At 45.9% G+C, this 21,664-nt stretch overlaps 1 protein-coding gene across 3 annotated transcripts; it reads left to right on the plus strand.

Annotated features, from left to right (window-relative positions):
* Window positions 1-2,301: 2,301 nt before the first annotated feature.
* Window positions 2,302-19,673, plus strand: shmt1 (serine hydroxymethyltransferase 1 (soluble)). 3 transcript variants are annotated; one of them, XM_078558568.1, is made up of 9 exons: window positions 2,407-3,528; window positions 10,568-10,629; window positions 11,169-11,250; window positions 11,768-11,980; window positions 12,986-13,102; window positions 13,799-13,921; window positions 16,303-16,419; window positions 17,737-17,847; window positions 19,145-19,673. In XM_078558568.1, exons 4-9 carry the CDS (start codon window positions 11,806-11,808, stop codon window positions 19,315-19,317), a joined length of 816 nt encoding a protein of 271 aa, XP_078414694.1. In that variant the 5' UTR covers window positions 2,407-3,528; window positions 10,568-10,629; window positions 11,169-11,250; window positions 11,768-11,805; the 3' UTR covers window positions 19,318-19,673. The 3 variants fall into 3 exon arrangements, with proteins under 3 accessions (XP_078414695.1, XP_078414694.1, XP_078414693.1); XM_078558569.1 differs by lacking the exon at window positions 10,568-10,629 and having other exon boundaries at window positions 2,302-3,528; XM_078558567.1 differs by lacking the exons at window positions 2,407-3,528; window positions 10,568-10,629 and having other exon boundaries at window positions 10,748-11,250.
* The last annotated feature ends 1,991 nt before the right edge of the window (window positions 19,674-21,664 follow it).

The raw sequence follows: 21,664 nt of genomic DNA on the forward strand, positions 1-21,664 counted from the left end.
GACTACCAGCCAGGGGAAGCATCTATCCTGTTAAGTTCCTTAAGAATTTTATATGTTTCAATGAAATATCACTCATTCTTCTAAATTTTAGGGATATATAGGCCTAGGCTACTCTGTCTCCTCATAGGAAATTCCACATCTTGGGAATCAGATTCGTGAACCTTCATTGCACTCCCCGCAAGGCAAGTATATTCTCTCTTAGGTGAAGAGACCAAAACTGTACAAATTACTCAGGTGTGGTCTCACCAAAGCCCTATTCAATTGCAGTAAATCTTCACTTTTATACTCCAATCCCTTTGTAACGAAAGCTAACATAACCATGTGCCTTCTAATTGCTTGCTGTACCTACACGTTAGTGTGATTCAGATTCTTCTGAACATATGAAATAGGTAGACCATTCGGCCCCTCAAGCCTGCTCTGCCATTCAATAGGAGCATGGCTGATCTGTTTGTGTTTCAAATTCCACATTTCCATCTACCCCCAATAACCTTAGATTCTTGTTAGGCAAGGAAATCAATCTACCTCCGCCTTAAAAATATTCAATGACCCCGCCTCCACAGCCTTCTGATGCAGAGAGTTCCAAACTCACGCAACCCTCTGAGAGAAAAAAAATCCTCCTCATCTCTGTCCTAAAAGGGCAGCCCCTAATTTCAAAACTGTGCCCCCTAGTTCTGGACTCGCCCACAAGAGGAAATGTCCATTCCACATCCACAATGTCGATACTGTTCAGGATTTTATATACTTCAATCAAGTCATCCCTCACCCTTTTAAACTCCAGTGGAAACAAGCTCAGTCTGTCCAACCTTTCCTTATAAGACAACCTGCTCATTCCAGGTATCAATCGAGTAAACCTCCTCTGAACCACCTCCTATGCATTTACATCCATCCCTAACTAAGGAGACCAAAACTGCAAACAGTATTCGAGATGTGGCCTCACCAATGCCCTGTACAACTGAAGCATAACATCATTACTTTTATGTTCAATCCCTCTCGTAATAAAGGATAGCATTCCATTAGCCTTCTTAATTACTTGCTGTATCTGCATACTAACTTTTTGTGACTCGTGCACTAGAACACCTAGATTCCTCTGCACTTAAGAATTCTGCAGTCGTCCTCCATTTAAGTAATACTCTGCTTTTTTATTCTTCTTGCCAAAGTGAACAACTTCACATTTTCCCACATTATACTCCATCTGCCAGATTTTTACCCACTCACTCAACCCATCTATGTGTCTGTAACCTACTTCACAATATCATATCATTGGGCCATAACTTCCTCGGAGTGGCAATCAGCGGGCAGGATTGCCGCTCTGTGCCCAATTATTTATGGGAATTTCATCCGTGTCTATCTCATCCAACCTTCCTACTCGGGCTGGGCAGGATTTAGGCAGCGCAGCTGTCTCCAAAGCCCAGCATCGCGTCCAGCAGAGTCAGACTGAAGAAGGACATGCCCTTTTCTTTACGGCACAAGGTGCCATAAACCAGGTAAGTTTGAAATTAACAGGCCGGGGGAAGGTAAATGGATAGGATTTGGGGGTTGTGTGGGGAATCAGAGGTCAGGGAGTGGGTAGAGGGATATTGGACATCGGGGTTGGGGGCTGGGGGGTGGAATCAGACATCGGGGGTGGGGCCTGTGGGGGGGGGAATCAGACATTGGGGGTGGGGCCTGTGGGGACGGGGACATCGGAGATCGGGGGTGTGGGCTGGGGGGGGGGACATCAGACATCGGGGGTGGGGGCTGGGGGAACGAGGATGTCGGACGTGGGGGATGGGTGTGGGTGCAATAGTGGACACCGGGGGTTGGGAGATCCGATTGGGATAGGGGGTAGGGCCTACGATGGGGAGGTCTGGTCGGGGTGAGGGGTGGGGTAGGGTCAGCGGTGGGGGGATGCCTGGTAAGCCCTGTGGTGGGGGTGTCTGGTTGCGCGGACTGGGGGTGTGGAGGGGGGGTGAGTTTGGGCCTGAGGAAGTGGGGAGATGTGGTGGGACGGGTTTGTGTTTGGGCCTTGGGTGGTGGTGACGGTGGGGCGATACTACGGGTTGGGGGTGTGTCGGGTTGGGGTGACAGGCCTTCCGGATTGTGGGGAGATCGAGTTGTGGGGGGGAGCGGTGACGGGCCTTCCAGGGTTGGGGGGATCGAGTCGGGACGTTTGGGGATTCCCATGGGTAGTTGGGTTTGGGAGTGGGAATACAGTGTTGGGCGCGTCCCCTGGGGAGCTCGGGTGTCGGGCGTGTCCCCTGGGGAGTTCGGGAGTGGCAAGTGTCCCCTTGGGGGGGGTGGCAGCGAAGGGCGGTCTGTCTTATTACAGTAGTTACCCAGAAGTTAGAAGAGGTTTTAATTCTTCTTTTTCTGAGTAACTCTATCAGTAAAATTTAGTTTGGTGGGCAGGTGCACGCCCGACCTGCTCGGGCATAAAATGACGAGCATTGATGTCGGGCGAGTGTCCCAATGTCAACGTGCAGTCGTGCAATATTCCGTTTGGCGGGCACGCACCAAAGTTGGCAGCATGCCCGCCGACAATTAAAAGGCCTGCAAAGGCCATTAAATGATCAATTAACTTGCATTTTTTGCTGTCTAATCTTACAGCTGGCGGGCAGGCGAAAAGGCCTTTGCACTTTTTAGGAAACCTCATTTAATGGCGGGATGAGGTTTCCCAAAGCAAATAAAATTAAAATTAAAATTTTAAAACTTTATTAATAACATGCCCCTGCTCATGTGACAAAGTCACATGAGGGGACATGTTTCATTACATTTTCACTTTCTTTAATTTTTTTATATAATACTCCATCTCCCTGAGGCAGGGGGATTATGAAGCTCACAGTCACGTGCACGCCACTTGTGTTAATTGGCCCACCAGCGTGAGATTGCTTTCCAGCTCTGATCATGGGCAGCAGTCGGCTTCCTGACTGCCCCTGCCCACCCTGAGCCCGCCCTGCATGGGTGAAATTCTAAATTCTGCCCTTTGTGTAACACAGCCAGAACCGTCCGAAACTTGCAATTTAAGTCGCATTTTCAGATGGTTCCCAGAGCAGGGCAATTGCCCAGAAGAAGTGTGCACTTCTGGGCAATTGCCGTGCAAACCCTTACTTTTGAAATTGCGAGAGGGGTTCCCCAGTGCATCTTTGAGGTACCCCCCCCCCACCCCCCAAATCCAATGCTGGGGAGCTCGGATGTTACGGTCCAAGGGGGAAAGCGAGCAGCGAGGAAGATGCAAAAAGGCTGCCATAGGATGTGGACAGGTTGTGATATGGTGGCGGGGGGGGGGGGGCGGGGGGGGGCATGTGAAGATTTTTATTATTGTTGATAAAAGAGACATGCTATTGAAGCTTTTCATCTTGAACTCATCAATACAATGACAGAAGATAAACCAACGTAAAGGGAACAACAATTTATACTGCATGAGAAGAGACTAATTTTGTTCTTCTTTCTTGAGATGTGAGCATCACTGGCCAGCATTTGTTGCTCATCCCTAACTGCCCTTGAGAAGGCGGTAGTTAGCCGCCTTCTTGAACCACGGCAGTCCATCTGGTAAGTTATCCATTTTGGAAGGAAAAATAGAAGAAATTAGAATATTTTTTAAAATGATGAGAGACTGGAAAATAATCGTTGCGTCATCGGCAAACTTGGAAGCGTTACACTTGGTCTTCTCGTCTAAGTCATTGATATAAATTGTAAATTTCTGGGGACCAAACACTGATGATCCTTGTGGGACCCTGCTATTTAGCCTGCCAACCTGAAAATGACCTAAAATTCCTACTCTATTTATTAACCAATATGGACATGCACTCTAGGAACCTCTTCTCCTACACTCCTCAGTATCTTTATTTAATATTGATTCATTTCCCTTTTGTCCTCCCCAAATGCATTACCTCACACTTCTTCAGGTTGAATCCCATTTACTAATTTTCTGTCCACTGGGATAAGGCAGGGGAGTGGGACTAGGTGGAATACGCTTTCAGAGAGCCAGTACAGACCCGATGGGCCAAATGGCCTCCTGCACTGTAAAGATACTATGATACTGTCTGGTCCATTGATATCTTCCTGCAGTCTACCGCTTTCTTCCTCACTGTGGGCAGAATCTCCTGCTCGGCAAGCGGGGGCGGGGCCCGCTCACCAAGGCGTAAACTTACGCACGATGATGTCGGGCGTGCATCATTCACCGCGCGCCATTCAGATTTTCAGTACGACAGGCATGCAGCCGAGTCAACTGCACACCCGCCGAACTGTCAAAGGCCTATTAAGGCCGGTTAACTATCAATTTAAACAATAAACTGAGCTGCCCGTCCAGCCTTAAGGTTGGCGGGCAGGCGAAGAGCCCAGGTGGCCTTCCCATTTTTCATGGAACCTCATCCACAGGCGGGATGAGGCTTCATGAAGGTTTTTCAAGTCTTGTAAAAAAAATTTAATAAAATTACTAGCCATGTCCCAGCTCATGTGACAGTTTCACATGAGGGGACATGTCTTAAAAGTTTTTTTTTTCCTTTGTTAAATTTTTTGGAACTTAAATTAATCCCCCTGAGGCAGCTCTGTGCCTTGGAGATTTCTGCGCCCGTGAAAGAGTGCAGGCCCCAACTCGGGTCCCCCCCTCCTGGCCCACACAGGGAGCGCACAGCGCTTCTGGGCATGCGTCATGGTGGGCGGGCCTTAATTGGCGCCCAGCTGATTGCGAGTGGCCCACCCACGCCCGCTCCCGCCCAGCCCCCCAGACGAGGAGAAAATTCGCCCCTATGAAACACATGGCCAGTTTTTGTATCATTTGCAAACTTCTGAATGAGGCCCCCTAATTAATAGTATATTGATGTGCACCATGAAAAGCAAGGGGATGAGTACTGAGCCCTGCAGAACTGGACTGGAAACAGCCCTCCGGCCACAGGAACACCTGTCGACAATTACCCTTCAATTTTGCCAGTGAGACAATTTTAGATTCAGCCTGTCACTTTCCCTTGGATCTCTTTTCTGACCAGTCGGCAATGTGGGATCTTGTCAAAAATTTATGTAGACTATATCAAACGCAGTACCCTCATTGATCCTCCTGTAACCTTCTCAAAATATTACATCAAATTAGTCAATCATTAACAAATTAACTGACTGCTGTTTGTCATTGATGAATCCATGCCTGTGTGAATGAAGGATTTGTACTGTCCCTGAGAAATGTTTCCAGTAATTTGCCCACCACCAAGTTTAGGCTGACTGAGCTGTAATTAGATCTATCCCTTCCTCCATTTGTTTTCTTAAAATAAAACATTGCAATTTTAGCTGTCCTCTAGTTTGTCAGCATAAGAACATAAGAACTAGGAGCAGGAGTAGGCAATTCAGCCCCTCGAGCCTGCCCCACCGTTCATTGCGATCATGGCTGATCTCATTTCGGCCTCAACTCCAATTTCCCGCCCTCTCCCCATAACCTTTCAACCCGTTACTAATTAAAAATCTGTATCTCCTCCTTAAATTTATTCAGCGTCCCAGCATCCACTGCACTCTGAGGTAGTGAATTCCACAGATTCACGCCCCTTTTGAGAAAACTAATTCCTCCTCATCTCTGATTTAAATCTACCACCCCTTAGCCTAAAACTATGGCCTCTTGTTCTAGAATGCCCCACAAGGGGAAACATCCGCTCCACGTCTACTTTGTCTATCCCCTTTAGCATCTTATACACCTCAATTAGATCTCCTCTCATCCTTCTAAACTCTAGCGAGTATAGTCCTAAACTGCTCAATCTCTCCTCACAAGACAAGCCCTGCATCTCTGGAATCAATCTGGTGAACCTCCTCTGAGCTGCCTCCAATGTAACTACATCCTTCCTCAAGTAAGGGGACCAAAACTCTGCCCAGTACTCCAGGTACGGTCTCACCATGCCAATAGCCAGTGTGGACTGGAAAATGATGACCAGAGCCTCCACTCTTTCCTACCTTGCTTCTTTTCATAACTTGGGATAACATTTCATCTGGGCCTGGGAGTTTATTTACTTTCAAAGTTGCTAAACCCCTTAATATTTCCTTGCTCACTACGTTTATCCCATCTGATGTTTCACAGTCCCTCCTCCACATCTACAATGTTGGCATTGTTCCCCTCTTTGGGAAGGCTGAAACAAAGTTTTCATTAAGAATCAAGCTCGCATCTTTCTGCCTCCACACATGAATAATCGTATTGGTCTCTAACAGGCTCTACTCTTTCCCATTGCTCTTTATATATTTATAAGATATCTGGGTTTTCCTGGCCAATATTTTTTTTATGCCCTCTCTTTGCTTTCCTAATTTCCTTTATAATTTCACCCTGCACTTTTTATCCTTCTCTAGGCTTACTCTAGTATTGAGCTCTCAGCATCTGACATAGCTTCTGGTTTTTTTGCCTTAACTACCATGTGTGCTCCTTGATATCCAGGAGGCTCCAGATTTACGAGTGGCATTCATTTTTTTTTGTGGGAATGTACTTGTTCTGAACCCTCACCCTTCTTGAATTCCTTCCACTGATTTACTTTCAATTCTCTTTCTCCAGTCCACTTTTGCTTAATCGTAACTCAGCTTATGACAATTGGCCTGTCCATAACCGAGAACTTTTACTCCTGGTCTATCTTTGTCCTTTTCCATAATTACAATAAATCTAATTGAATAATAATCATTACCACTAAAATGTTCTCCCATTGATAACCCTTCCAGCTGCCCAGCTTCATTTCATAAACCTAAGTTCAGAATTACCCTCTTTTGTTGAACTTGCTGTGTACTGACTAAAAAACATTCTCCTGAATACATTTTAAGAATTCAATGCTCTCTGTATCTTTTACACTGACTCTATCCCAGTCAAAATTAGGATAATTGAAATTTTCCCTACTATTAATGGCCTATTTTCTTGCACTTCTCAGCAATTTGGTTACATATTTGCTCTTCTATCCCCCTCTGACTGTTAGGGATCCATAGTTCACTGTCAGCAGTTTGATTGTTCCTTTTTTGTTCTTCTGTTCAACCTACATGGCCTTATATGATCCTGTTTGACTATCATCCCTCCTCACAGCTGTGATGGTTAATCAATATTATGACACTGCCCCTCCCCACTTCCTTTTTTATTCTCTTTCACTATCTGATCTGAAAATTCCGTAACCAGGAATGTTGAACTGCCATTCCTGCCCTTCTTTAAGCCATGTTACAGTCATAGCTATGATGTTATAATTTGAAATGTCTTTCTGTGCCCTCAACTCATCTACTTATTCACTAAACCCCTGTATATATCATTAAATACTGCCCAACTCTCCTCTTGTCTATTTTCTAGCCTCTGTTTCCTCTGCCTTCCACACTTGCTTACTATTTTTCTGCCTTCTGTTTCCAGCTTTGCTTCTCTTGTTCCTGAATCTACACTCTCAAGTTCCCAGCCCACCTGTCAAGCTAGTTAAAACCATCCCCAAAGCACTAGCAACCCTCCCCATGGAAACTCTGGAGCCATCATGGTGCCTGCCAATTCACCATTCTCATCTTCCCCAATATACACTAAGGCCAGGTTGGGTGTTCCTCACAGGAAGAGAGCAAGAACTAGACTTGAAAGGTACCAGGGACGATGACTCCTTGGTACTTCAATGTAGGCGGTTCAGAGATTGTCCTTGGCAGGGGGATGGGAGTGAATTGTCTCGCTCTTTGCTTTTTTTAGCCAGAACTAAAGGGAATGCAAGTGCGGTGTGGGGTGGGCGGAGATAAAGCCCATCACGAGCTGCTTGTGAGCCGCTTTCCCTGCAGCTTGATGTCTGACTGGCACCTATATTGATTGGCTGATTGGTTATAGTTTGGCTTCAGAGCAGAGTCTCTGGATTGCTGGTTTCCAAGTGACTACAAGTTGTTGGGTCTAATCTAACATTTGGTGCTGCAAGGACTCGCTGCTCATTAGTCTTGGGGTGGGAGAACTTCCTGACGTTAAGACAATGGCTCATTGTTGGAGTAGACAACCTGCCCTGGGAATCTTTAGCCATATTTGTATTGGAAGTGGAAGAGTCCCATTCCCTAGATTTCAGGTTTGCAGATGACTTAGACTCATAGATGTTTACAGCACAGAAGGGGGCCATTCAACCTACTGTGTCCACACTGGTCAGCAAAGGTCTTTCTACATTAATCCCATTTTCCAGTGCTTGTCCTATAGCCCTGGAGGCTATGGCAACGCAAGTGAATATCTGAATACTTCTTAAATGTTATGAGAGCTTCTGACTCAACCCCCTTTCAGGCAGAGTTCCAGACTCCACCACCCTCTAGGTGAAAAATTTTCTCCTCAACTCCTCCCCTCCTAGCCTTCTACCTCTTGTCTTAAATCTGTGCCCCCTGGTTATTGACCCCTCTACTAAAGGAAAAAGTGCCTAATCACCCTATCAATGCCCCTCATAATCTTATACACCTCTATCAGGTCCCCCCTCAACCTTCGCTGCTCCAAGGAAAATAACCCCAACTTATCCAATCTTTCCTCATAGCTCAGACCCTCCAGCCCAGGCAGCATCCTGGTAAATCTCCTCTCCAGTGCAATCATACTTCTAAGTTACATAGGATAGTAAGTTATACAGACAGGAAAAGGAAGTTGCAAAGGGTCATGGACGGATTAAGTGAATGGGTGAAAATATGACAGATGGGCATGTGTGATTGTTGGGCCCAGGCAAAATGAATCTATTCCCACTGAAATAGGAACAGTACAGTCGCAAAGAGACTTGGGAGTCCCGAGTATACAAATCATTAAAAGCCAATAGACTGGGACAAAAAGCTGTCAAAAAGGTTTATGGAACATTGGTCTTTATCTTAATGGTGTTGGAATACAAGAGGAAGTTATGCTTCAATTGAATAGAATCTGATCTGTAAAAATATATAATCCAAACATGTTGCACTGCCCCTTTCACTGATTGCCCTGTGTTCACTGAGCTACACTTCTGATCCAGCAATGCCTCAACTTTAAAATTTTCATCCTTGTTTTCAAATCCCTCCATGGCCTTGACCCTCCCTACCCCTGTAACCTCCCCCAGACCTATAACACTCAGAATCTGCGCTATTCCAAATCTGGCTTATTCTGCATCCTTTTTGTTTTGTTCCACCATTGGTGGTCCTGCTTTCTGTTGTGTGGCTGAATTCCATCCCTAAGCCTCTCCATTTCCCCCCAACCCTACCCCCCACCCCCTCCCCCCCATCGTCCTTGAGGACATCCTTAGAACCTATCTCTTCACAAAGTTTTAGGTCGCCAGTCCAAATATCATCATTTTTTCTGGCCCAGTATCAGATTTTTTTTGATAATCACTCCAGTGAAGCACCTTGGGACATTTTAATACATTAAATAAGGTATATAACTGCCATTGTTGCTGATGTTGAATGGATCCTCGGGGTCAGGCACAACAGCAAAGTACAATATGACTTTTGTGGCTGACCTCCAAGTGAAGAGTTGCTGTTTGGTTTATGACAGTTGCACATTTATTGTGTACACGCCTTGTACAAGTATTTTTTTATGATCAGAGCATTAAGTTAAAAGGGGAAGAGCAGCAATGTTGATGGCTCAGGCAGTAAAATAAGGTCCATGAACGCATTACTACCTGTGTGACTACATTTTACTGTATCTGCGGGATGAAAACTAGACAAACCTAATTCGGGGCAGCAGCAGCATTAGCACTTTTCAGTCTGATCTTCTCGCATGTGGCTAATGTTCAAATACTTCTATTGTGCTCAAAAAGTGAAAAAAACCTACCTTGCATTTATATAATATGAGCAAAAAATGCTGGAAATACTCAGCAGGTCAGGCAGCATTTGTGGAGGGAGAAACCGAGTTAACGTTTTGGGTCAATGACCTTCTGTCAAAACTGGAAAATGTTCCAGATGTAACTGGTTTTTAGCCTTTGCATTTATCTAACGCCTTCTACCTCCATGGGACATCCCAAAGGGATTTCACAGGGACTGCAACTGAAGAGTAATTGCTATTGTCACCTAGTCAAATGCAGAATCCAACTTCTGCACAGGAGGACTCCACAAACAGCATTGAGACGTGACCTTCCATCTGTTTTTGGTGGTATTGGGTGAGAGATAGCTATTGCTCAGGATGTTAGTGGAACTCCCCACCCTTATTTAAATAACACTATGGAATCTTACATGGCTCCTTGAACAGGCTGAGGGGGCCTTAGTTTAACCTCTGATCCTAAAGAGTACACTCCGACAATGCATTGCTCCCTTGGGATTGATGCTGGGCTTGTTAGCCTAGATTATGGCTCATGTCCTCCCATGTGGCCCAAACACATGATCTGACTTGGATAAGATTTCTACCAATAGATAAAGCTGCCACTAAAGAATCGATACTCATGATGCAGGATACAAGCAAGGGAGATGGATGACAAAATAGAGGGTAAATTATCACAAGCTTAAAAGCCTGAAGATTACAGAAGAGAAGACTAAAGGAGATGAGGAGTTCAGCGGGGAAAGATGAATTGGAATAGAAGATGGTGTGAACTTGACTGCCCACATGCTAACTCGCATCAAGTCCTGTTCCTCATTCCCCCTGAACTCACTGACCTTTCAGTCTGGCAACACCTCAATTTTAAAATTCTCATCCTTGTTTTCAAATCCCTCCATCCAGGGGAAGTCTGCCAGTATAGAATGGTTCTCTAGTTCCCTCTGTTGTGTAACTGCATTTTGAAGGTGAGTTTACATCTTATATGAAATATGTGTGTGTCTATGACTATATCTGGCCTACTTGAGAGATCTGACTGAAGGCTACCCTCTTAATAACTTCCTCCAATTTCCTCTGCACTTTTTATAACAAAAATATAAATGTGTACTTTATGTCATGTTTACAGATAACACAGAAATGTATGAGGAATGGTGGTACAGTGGTTCTGTTACTAGACTAGTAATCTAGAGGTCCCACCACAGAAGCTGGGAAATTTAAATTCAGTTGATTAATAACCATCTGGTATAAAAAGTTAATATCAGTAATGGTGACGCAGTGACTACCAAGTTGTTATAAAAATCCATCTGGTCCACTAATGACCTTTTGGGGAAGGAAATCTGCTGTGTTTACCCAGTCTGGTCTTTATGTTGACTCTTAACTGCCCTCTGAAATGGCCGAGCAAGCCATACAATTAAGAGCAATTAGGGATAGGAAATAAACGAAGGCTTTGCTGGTGATACACATGTCGGTGAATGAAAGAAAGTTCCCTGCTGTTCATTCCCTTTAGGTAAACCCTGAGACTGGTTATATTGACTACGACCGGCTAGCAGAGAATGCTCGGCTCTTCCGCCCGAAGCTCATCATTGCAGGTAAGTGCCAATGGCGCCCAGTTGAGAGTATCCACAACTTAATCCCTCCCCCACCCCAAATTCAGAATCTTCATTGTGGGTGGGGTCATTCGCTCCATTTGCTGACCACAGCAAGTTCAGGTCAGGATTCCTGCAGGATGATTCTAATGAATCACTACTATCTGCTGTTGCCTTTCGCTGGGTAACAGCTGACTGGATTGGGAAGGGGCTTGTGTGCGGCTTTCTTCTTTGCAGAGCTTTGAAGTAGGCGGTATATGTAAGAAAGGCAGCATGGCCAATCAGTTCCTGAAAGAGAGGGGGACCCTTCTCCTTCCTGGATGATGTTTTCTTCTAACCTTCCTCTGGTTAAAGAGTTGGGTTCTAAAGAGGGTCTTTAAAGGAGAGAGAGAGAGGCGGAGAGATTTAGGGAGGAAATTCCAGACATCTGAAGGTGTATTCGGTTGGGGGATACTGGAAGAAGAGTCTCTATTCACGGCGGGTTCCCAATCAGCTGAACTTGCATTGTTGGTTTCCCCAGGCATTAGTTGCTACTCCCGTAACCTGGATTATGCAAGCATGCGGCAGATTGCAGACGAGAATGGTGCTTACCTGATGGCGGACATGGCACACATCAGCGGCTTGGTGGCGGCTGGAGTGGTGCCCTCTCCTTTCGAGTACAGTGATGTGGTCACCACAACAACACACAAGACTCTCCGCGGCTGCAGATCCGGGATGATCTTCTACAGAAAAGGTGAGGAAAAGTGTTTGGCTGGAGTGTTTCCCAGCCCCATCACAGAATCACACGATGCAGAAGAGGCGCACCGAGTCTGCACCGACACAAGACCCATGTTTCAGGTAAAATGCTGTTTCTGAGGTTGTAATTTGTCGGCACAACACTAGTGAAATTTACAATTGCTCTTATCAACAGGAGTGCCAGGGTCAGTTGACCATCATCTTATACAGTTAGCAGTGCCACTTCAAGTTGGTACATTGCAAACAAACATCTAATTTTTTTATTCTATCACCGGATGTGAGCATCGCTGGCCAGGCCAGCATTTGTTGCCCATCCTTAATTGCCCTTGAGAAGGTGGTGGTGAGCTGCCTTCTTGAACTGCTGTAGTCCATCTGCTGTAGGTACACCCACAGTGCTGTTAGGGAGGGAGCTCCAGGATTTTGATCCAATGATTGTGAAGGAACGGTGATAGAGTTCTAAGTCAGGATGGTGTGTGGCTTGGAGAGGAACTTGCAGGTGTTACCATGCATCCACTGCCTTTGTCCTTCTAGGTGGTAGAGCTTGCTGGCCCGGAAGGTGCTGTCGAAGGAACCTTGGTGAGTTCCTGCAGTGCATTTTCTAGATGGGACACACTGCTGTCATTGGTGGAGGGAGTGAATTTTTAAGGGGTGGATCAAGCGGGCTGTTTTGTCCTGGATGGTGTTGAGCTGCTTGGGTGCAAATGGAGCTACACTCATCCAGCAAGCGGAGAGTATGCCATCACACTCCTGATAGGTGTTTGAGGATGGGTATATACCATGTCTGTGTCTTTCTACTTCTCTCCCTTACTCAAATCAATGGTGGGAATTTCTCTTACTTCAAAAAGGCAGCCCACCATCACCTTCTCAAGAAGAAGCTAGGGATGGGCAATAAATATCAGTGTTGTCAATGATGCCCACATCCTCAAATGAATTTTTAAACAAAAAAAAAAACACTTTTATTGATGTCTGATAACCCAGGAGTTGTGCTTCACTCACTCTGCAGGAGTCCGCAGCAAAGACCCGAAGACAGGCAAGGAGATCATGTACAACCTGGAAAGTCTGATCAACCAGGCAGTCTTCCCGGGGCTGCAAGGTGGGCCCCACAACCATGCCATCGCAGGTAAAGTGCGCAGTTACTATCAACCCAGCCTTTGGTGTCATTCTGAAAAGGAAGCTGATTTACAGATGGCTCCTTTGTGTTCTGGTTCTCAATCCTTCTGCCAATGGGAACAGTTTCTCTCTCTCTGCTCTGTCTGGACCCTTTGTGATTTTGAACAGTTCTATTAATTCTCCTCTCAACATTTTCTAAGAACAGCCCCAGCTTTTCCAATCTATCCACGTAACTGAAGTCTCTGGTCCCCAGAATTATTCTCATAAATCTTTTCTGCACCCTTTCTAAAACCTCCAGATCCTTCCTAAAGTGAGGTGTCCAGAATTGGATGGAATATTCCGTTGAACCAGAACCAGTGTTTTGTGGAAGTTCACCACAACTTCCTTGCTTTTTTTACTCTATGCCTCTATTTATAAAGCCCAGGGTCCCATATATATTTTTAAACCATTTTTCTCAACCTCCCCTTCCACTTTCAATGATTGGAGCACATAGATCTGCCAGGTCTCTTCTCTCTTTCTCCTTTTCTTTGTCTTTATCTGCAGTAAGCATTATATCATTTCCCTCAGAATGAAGTTGGCAGGGTTCTTTATTTGTACTGAGCAGACCTGATTAGAAACAAACTGTATGTGAATTACTTTACTCATAAGGGAAAACTTTGTCCTTGTACTATCTATGCTGAAATTCCTCCTACATCTGTCTGGACAGGAGTTGCTGTCACACTCAAGCAGGCGATGACTCCGGAATTCAAGCTATACCAGAAGCAGGTTGTGGCCAACTGCAAGGCACTTTCCGCAGCATTGATGGATATGGGATACAAGATTGTTACTGGTGAGAACGTTGGGAACAGCCTGGACAGATGCTCAGTCTCCAAAGATGGAATCAACCATCTCCTACTTGTAAATTTGACTAACTTAGCAAGTATATTTAAACTTACCTCTAAAGTTTTAGTGAATGAGTTTAAATAAAACACTTGCTATGAGCTTAGCACTAAACATTGATTTATACTAATGTTTAAAACACTTAACTGCAGATCCAAAGTTATATCCAGGTCACTTATGCCTTTAATTGTTCCCAGCAAAGCAGATACGGCAAATATGATTTGAGGACATATGCACATACAAATTAGGAGCAGGAATAGGCCACGTGGCCCTTTGACTCTGCTCCGCCATTCAATAAGATCATGGCTGATCTGACTGAAGCCTCCCGTCTACCTCCAGTAACCCTTCACCCCTTTGGTTATCAAGAATCTATCTAGCGCTGCCTTGAAAACATTCAGGGACACTGCTTCCACTGCCTTTTGAGGAAGGGAGGTCCAAAGACACTCTACCCTTTGAGAGCAAAAGTTTCTTTTCATCTTTGTCTTAAATTGGCGATCCCTTATTTTTAAACAGTGACCCCTTGTTCTAGAATCTCCTCTCTTGCTCTTTCCTTCTACATTCCAAATGGTGCTGTTCCCACCCACTTTTCCTCTTCCAGCTTCTTCACACCATCTCCCACTCTTCATTCATTAGCTCAAACCTCAAAACTGTGGAACTGCTCACCTCCCTCAGTCTTTCCCTGCTTCATACAATCTTTTAAAAGTCAAAGCTGGGTGCCACACCATGACTTTCATCTTTCCTCTTATTCTCTTTGACTTTGATGCTCATCTAACTTTCTGAATGTTTTAAAGACAAGCCCTCTTTCACTAATTTCCAAAAAGACACACTGCGTTTCTCCGAAAACCTTGCCAACCAGGACCCTGTAGAGACAAATCTGCCCCTTATGAGCCACACTCAATTGATTTCAGGTTCTATTTCAGTCCAACAGCTTGAAGATTATGGAAATGTAAAGGTTAAATATAACCTGGGTAGGAATGGGTCGAGGTGCAATCCTGTTTACCAGAATTAATGAGCAAATGGCTTTGACCAGCCTGATTGAACTTGATAGGCATTATGAGCTGGGTTAAACGTCTTTGAGGAGAGTGCACAAGTTTAATGTTTTTAAATCAAATTTTTCTCTGCCGTCCCTCTCCAGCCAATGATACATTCCCTTTAACCTCCTTTGAGCCGCAAAAAGCAGAATATCTTGACAGTGCGATCTGTCATGTAGAACTGTCTGTTTCTGTCAGTGGCTCTCTTTCAGATACCTCCTTGGATTTGTAAAAAATGTTACATTTTTAGGGTAAGCAAGATCCCAATCAGTCCTTGCTGCTCCGTATTCCTCGATCTCTCTTTGAGACTCTAACCTAATTGCCTTGACCTCGGTTCTGCTGCTCACTGTGATGGCTGTTTCCTGGTGACCTAATCCATAAATTTGCTTCCTTTGGTGTAGATATGGTTAGCTCCAGGTCCTGTTTAATAGCTTTCAGGTGAAGCAAGTCTCATAGAGAGATGCTTTGGGTCTGAAATACCTTTAGGCCGCATTTTCAGACCTGAACTGGCCATCACGCATCTCTGCTCCCCCACCCCTCTCCCCCACCCCCCGCCCACCAAGTCTAGTAATCCAGAAACTGGGCCTTGAGGCCTTGTTGGTAACTGGATTGGCTGTGGATGAGAAACAGGCCATTTGAAGGAAATGATAATTGGGCTACAGGCAAATCCCGGGAGGAGGGGAGAGGTATAAAGGGGCAATGAGCGGGGGAGTGGGGTTCATTCGGATACTGTGGAATGGGATGGGGAGGGCAAGGAGAGGGGAACACTCTTTTAACTAAAGATGTAACTTCTGTTGGCAGCCAGTGCTTGGGCCAAGCTGAATGCTTGAGAATTCCGGTGAGAGCAGATCTGGCTCCTGTTCTACTCTACTCTACAGTACTCAATTTATCAGAGTGGAGCTTAAACCAGCCGTTAGCCTCCTTGTTTACCTGTGCAGGAGACCTAATGCCAATAGGCGGCTATTAGGGAAACGTGTCTGCATGGGAGCTATTTTATTTTAATCTTCTCCTTTAATTCTTTTTCTGCCTTAAATCTCTGTCCTCTCTCTGACTAATGCAAGCAGCCTATCCCTATATACCTGAATATAGCCCGTCTTAATCACAAAGTCTCTATCGGGTTACTCATCTTGACTCTAGTAACTTCATAACTGTCCCAAATTACTACAGTCCCCCTACCCACACTCTCTACCCACCCAAGTAACATCCTTACAGATATTACACACTGACCATTTGGAATGCTGAAAGCTATGCTAGATTGTGGTGTGAAAAGATTGTGCTCTGCTTTGTCCTCCTTATACAGGTGGTTCAGATAATCATCTGATTCTGGTGGATCTACGCAACCAAGACACAGATGGGGGCAGAGCAGAGAAGGTTCTGGAAAAATGTGCCATTGCTTGCAACAAGAACACCTGTCCAGGTATGCATCAACAACTTTACATTTGTATAGCACCTTCAACGTGGTAAAAGGCCTCATGTTCCAAGGACTGTTATTAGGCCTAATCTTAACAGTGAGTCACATAAAGAGTTATGAAGGCAGGTGACCAAAAGCTTGGTCAAAGAGGCTGGGCTGTCGTAAAAGATGAAAGAGAGATAGTGTTGGGACAGGTTTAGGGATGGAATTCCAGAGTTCCAGATGTAGTTAGAGCACAGACAAAATAACTGGGTGCCAAGGCCACCATGTTTCCTTGCTTTGGCCAGGCACTAGCATTAAAACACTCACGAGCTGATAGGAATCAGAGGGTGGGAAGTCAGAGATCTTGAAAGTTTGACCTGGCCTGGGTGGGCAGATAGGTAAATGAAATCTCTTGTAATTGGGCAATTTAAATAATAGTGATGTGAAGATTGGGTTTCCATAGGCTTTGCTGTGTAAAGAAAGTGTCTGAAGAGATTCCCCGAGCACACAGATTGTAGAGGTATTGCGTGTCGCATTGATTGATGTGAGATTACCTGGGACACGACGAGGGAGTAGTCACATGGAGATCATGCTTCTACCTAGGATGTAAAATATAATACTGTTGCATTTTGATACTACAGCTCAGGCATTAGCAAGTCTCAAGTCTTTCTTATATTGAATAAAATATAGCCACCATCTTCAATAAGGATTATCACATTGAATTCATTTCAGAACTTGAGCATGAAGGGGTTAGAGGGTTAGTTTGACTCTGTTACCCGGAATTCTGACTGACAGCATTACTGACAGAGTGCTGCACCATCAGAGGTGCTTTCTTTCGGATGAAAAAATAAACCGAGGCCTAGTTTGCCAGAAGGAAGTTCCCCTTCAGGCGGACATAAAAGGTCCCATGACACCATGTTGAGGGACAGCCAATATTTATGCCTGAGTCAGCATCCCTAAAATTAGAACTAGGCCATTGAGGGTTGATGTCAGGAAGCACTTCTTCACACAAAGGGGAGTGGAAATCTGGAATTCTCTTCCCCAAAAAGATGTGGAGGGCTGGGTTATCAATTGAATATTTCAAGATTGAGATTACTAATTTTTTATTAGACTAAGGATAGGGAACCGGAGGTTTTGGTGAATGGAGTTAAGATACAGATCACGTATGATCTTTTTAATTCACGGAATAGGCTTGAGGGGCTGAATGGCTCACTCCAGTTCCTGTCCTACAACAAAAAGGGGAAAAAAAAACACCCGGGTATAAATTTGTCCCTGGTCATGGAAAAGATGTGAAACGATGAAGCGGGAATGAGGAGATTTTAATCTGTTATTGTCCTGCAGGCGACAAGAGCGCCTTGCGGCCCAGTGGCCTCCGTCTGGGGACACCAGCCCTCACCTCCCGAGGGTTTCAGGAGAAGGATTTCCAGAGAGTGGCTGCTTTTATTCACAGAGGTAAAGTTGTTTGGTACTGCTCGGGAATACTGAAGCCACCGTGGCCTTCAGGAGAGGGCAGTGGGATTCCCCAGAACATAACAGGCGAGGCTTGTGAAGGTATAGTCAAGTGGGAGAAGGTGGATGCATCACCTGAGGTGAGTGAATCGCAAAAGAAAACAAAGATTCATCACCTGGCGGGGGGTGGGTGGAGAGTCAAATCCCACTGGATCAGGGGTCGAGGGTGAGGGGAGTCAAACTCCACGGGATCAGGGGTCGGGGGTGAGGGAAGCCAATCCCAGCTGGAGCACGGGTCGGGGGTGAGGGGAGTCAATCCCAGCTGGAGCAGGGGTCAGGCAGGGGGTGTCAAACTCCACTGGATCAGGGGTCGGGGGTGAGGGGAGTCAAACCCCACTGGATCAGGGGTCGGGGGTGAGGGGAGTCAAACCCCACTGGATCAGGGGTCGGGGGTGAGGGGAGTCAAACCCCACTGGATCAGGGGTCGGGGGTGAGGGGAGTCAAACCCCACTGGATCAGGGGTCGGGGGTGAAGGGAGTCAAACCCCACTGGATCAGGGGCCGGGGCTGAGGGGAGTCAAACCCCACTGGATCAGGGGTCGGGGGTGAGGGGAGTCAAACCCCACTGGATCAGGGGCCGGGGCTGAGGGGAGTCAAACCCCACTGGATCAGGGGTCGGGGGTGAGGGGAGTCAAACCCCACTGGATCAGGGGCTGGGGGTGAGGGGAGTCAAACCCCACTGGATCAGGGGTCGGGGGTGAGGGGAGTCAAACCCCACTGGATCAGGGGTCGGGGGTGAGGGGAGTCAAACCCCACTGGATCAGGGGTCAGGGTGAGGGGAGTCAAACCCCACTGGATCAGGGGACGGGGGTGAGGGGAGTCAATCCGACCTGAAGTGGGGTCGGGAGAGTCAATCCCAGCTGGTGCAGGGGTCTGGGAGGGGGGGGTGTCCATCTCAGCTGAAACATCAATCCCATTTGGAACGAGGGTGTGGGGGTCGATCCCAGTTGAAGGAGGGTACAGGGCTGTTTTATAATATGGTCAGCCAAAGTATCAATGGATTGTGGAGAGTTCATCCACTCCTTACCCCCCCCACCCCAAGAGAAGGGGTCGGGGAGTCCATCCCAGCTGTGATGTGGTTGGCAAGATGACTGCCCAGGGTTGGATCTCTCAGCCACCCGATGTCACCTGAGGGCTTCATGGTGCCTGCAGATGTACAGCTGAGAGGCTGACTGGTACGAAACGGGCCCCGTTTCTGAGTGCTGATATATACGGGGGGGTGTTTTTATTAACCTCTACAGGGATCCGGATAACCCTGGAGATTCAGAGAGACGTCGGGGCAAAGGCACCACTCAAGGAATTCAAGGAGAGGATGATGACGGACAAGAACCACCAGAACAAGATCAGACAACTGAAGGAAGAAGTGGAGATATTTGCATCAAAGTTCCCAATCCCTGGGTTGGCTGATCTTTAAAGGGGCAGAGCCTGGCATTGCTAGAGCCAGCAGTTGCAGTTAAACTATGGGATTTGTTTTGTTTTAAATACACAGTGATGAGCTTTTTCTGGCTGCCCTATCTGCAAAGTGATTAAAAAGTCAATTATATGCAGGGCCTCCCATGACTGAATAATTCCAGTTCCTTTCTTAATACACAGGATTCCAGAGTTTTCACTGGCATTTTGACCATTGCATTCCATGATTCCAGGCACTTTTCCCATGATCATGGAAAAACAATGACCTGGCTTATAACTCTCACGTGTTCTCCTCCTGTCCACTATGGTCAGGATCACAGCTTTACTGTCAACTGATAAAAGCCAAATTACATTTTGTTACTTGGAATTTTGGGGATTTTAAAAAAATTAATTTGTACAATTTGTTTTTTTCCCTGAAGACCACAAACCAGCCTCCTTAATGATAAGTTGTGTTTAATATTGATGCCCCTTGCAAGTACATCAGATTCCAGATAATGTGCCTCATGTACAACAGCAACAACAACCTGGCCTCTTGAGCATCGCTAATTTCAATCGCTGCACTAATGGTGGCCGTGCCTTCAACTACCTCGACCTGCTTGGGACTGCCCCTCTCGGAGTGAAGTTGAATGCACCTCGGTGGCAAGTTTAGAGGGTGGGTGGGTTGGGCGGGGAGGGGGGTGGTGTGGTGTTGGGGGGGGGCGGCATTTAATCAGATGGGAGGGTGAGGACCGGGGACACCGCCACCTTCCTGCCTCTGACCCAATTAGGTCCAGGGCCAGAAGGCTCACGGATGGCCTTCCTACCCAGATGCTAATTGAGGTCCCTTAAGTGGGCAACTTACGGTCACCTGTCTTACGTGACTCAGTGTCAAATTCTGCTTTATAACTCCCCTGTGAAGCACTTTGGGATGTTTTACTAAGCTATATGTTCTACATAAATACAAGCTGTTGATGCCCCAACTAAGTGACTGTGGTGCCAGTTATTGTGTTTAATTTAAAGATTTATTCCTACTCGCCATTCCTCATATATCTAATGCTAGTTCAGTGTAATTTGATTCTTTAATGCAGTCTCTTATTTTTAAGTTGAAATGAAAAAGAGTAGAGAATGTACTTACTAATGTGATGTTCGCTTTCTGTCAAATTACTTAATTGCGCACCTGAAAATTTGCCTTTTCTATCACCACCACCACCCCACCCCCCAACACGCCCGTTCCCATCCTGGCTTGATTTGCACTCCATCCACCAGCTTAAACATTCAATAATTGGCAATAGTGTGTACCATTTACACAATGCTTTGCAGTGACTTACCAAGGCTTCTTCAACAACACCCTCCAAACAAGAGCAGCACACAGCATTGGGAACACCACAACCTGCAAGTTCCCCTCCAAGTCACATCCCATCCTGACGTGAAACCATATCACCGTTCCTCCATTGTCACTGGGTCAAAACCCTGGAACTCCCTCCCTAACAGCACTGTGGGTGTACCTACACCACATGGACTGCAGCAGTTCAAGAAGATGGCTCCCCACCACCTCAAGGGCAATTAAGGATGGGCAAAGAATACCAGCCTTCCCAAAAAGGCTGAATTAGATTTGTGATCTGTGATGAGTTGGGGGTTATATTTGGGACAGGCAGGAAAGTGGAGTTGAAGTCACAATCCGATCAGCCCACATCCTGTCAATGAATAAAATGTATTTTCTTCTTTCTCACTAAGCCAGGAATTGGCTACAGTCTCCTTACCCTTACTGAATCGGATGCTGAAACACATGCAGTTGTTAGCATCCTGTTTATACTCTGCCCACAGCCTCCCCACTGGAGGAGGTACCACTGCAACAGATCAGAGTTATAGCTGACTTCTGCTTTACGGCTTTCCAGTCTCCATTGCCCAATGGGGTCAGTCAAACTTTTCAAGCGGTCATCAGTGGAATGTTCCAGAATGTGTTTGCTAAGGCAAGGCCTTGTTACAATTAAAGGAACAGACTAAAAAAGGAAATCTCTCCCAGTTGAATTATGTAACCATTGTTGATCATGCAACTCCAGTGGACCTTTCAATACGAGTATTTTGGTGGCAATTAAAACAAAATAAGGGAGGTGTGAAAAATCAGGATTTTAGATCTTGTAGCTCATTTTGTTGAGTTGATTTTAGACAGGATTTTTGTTGGCAAGCTGATACAGAGCAAAAGCAGGCAGACTGAATTGCTGTACAGATCAACTGTGATCCAGTTCTACTATGAAACAAACAGGGGGACTGAATGACCTGTTCCCATGCAGTCCAAAGTGTGGGAAGTAGTGTGCAAACTGAGGGGAAATTGTTAAAAGGAACAGCAGTGCATAGTGGTGCTCAGGAGCTGT

This window comes from Cetorhinus maximus, chromosome 15, assembly GCF_964194155.1.
Source record: "Cetorhinus maximus chromosome 15, sCetMax3.hap1.1, whole genome shotgun sequence".
NCBI lineage: Eukaryota > Metazoa > Chordata > Chondrichthyes > Lamniformes > Cetorhinidae > Cetorhinus > Cetorhinus maximus.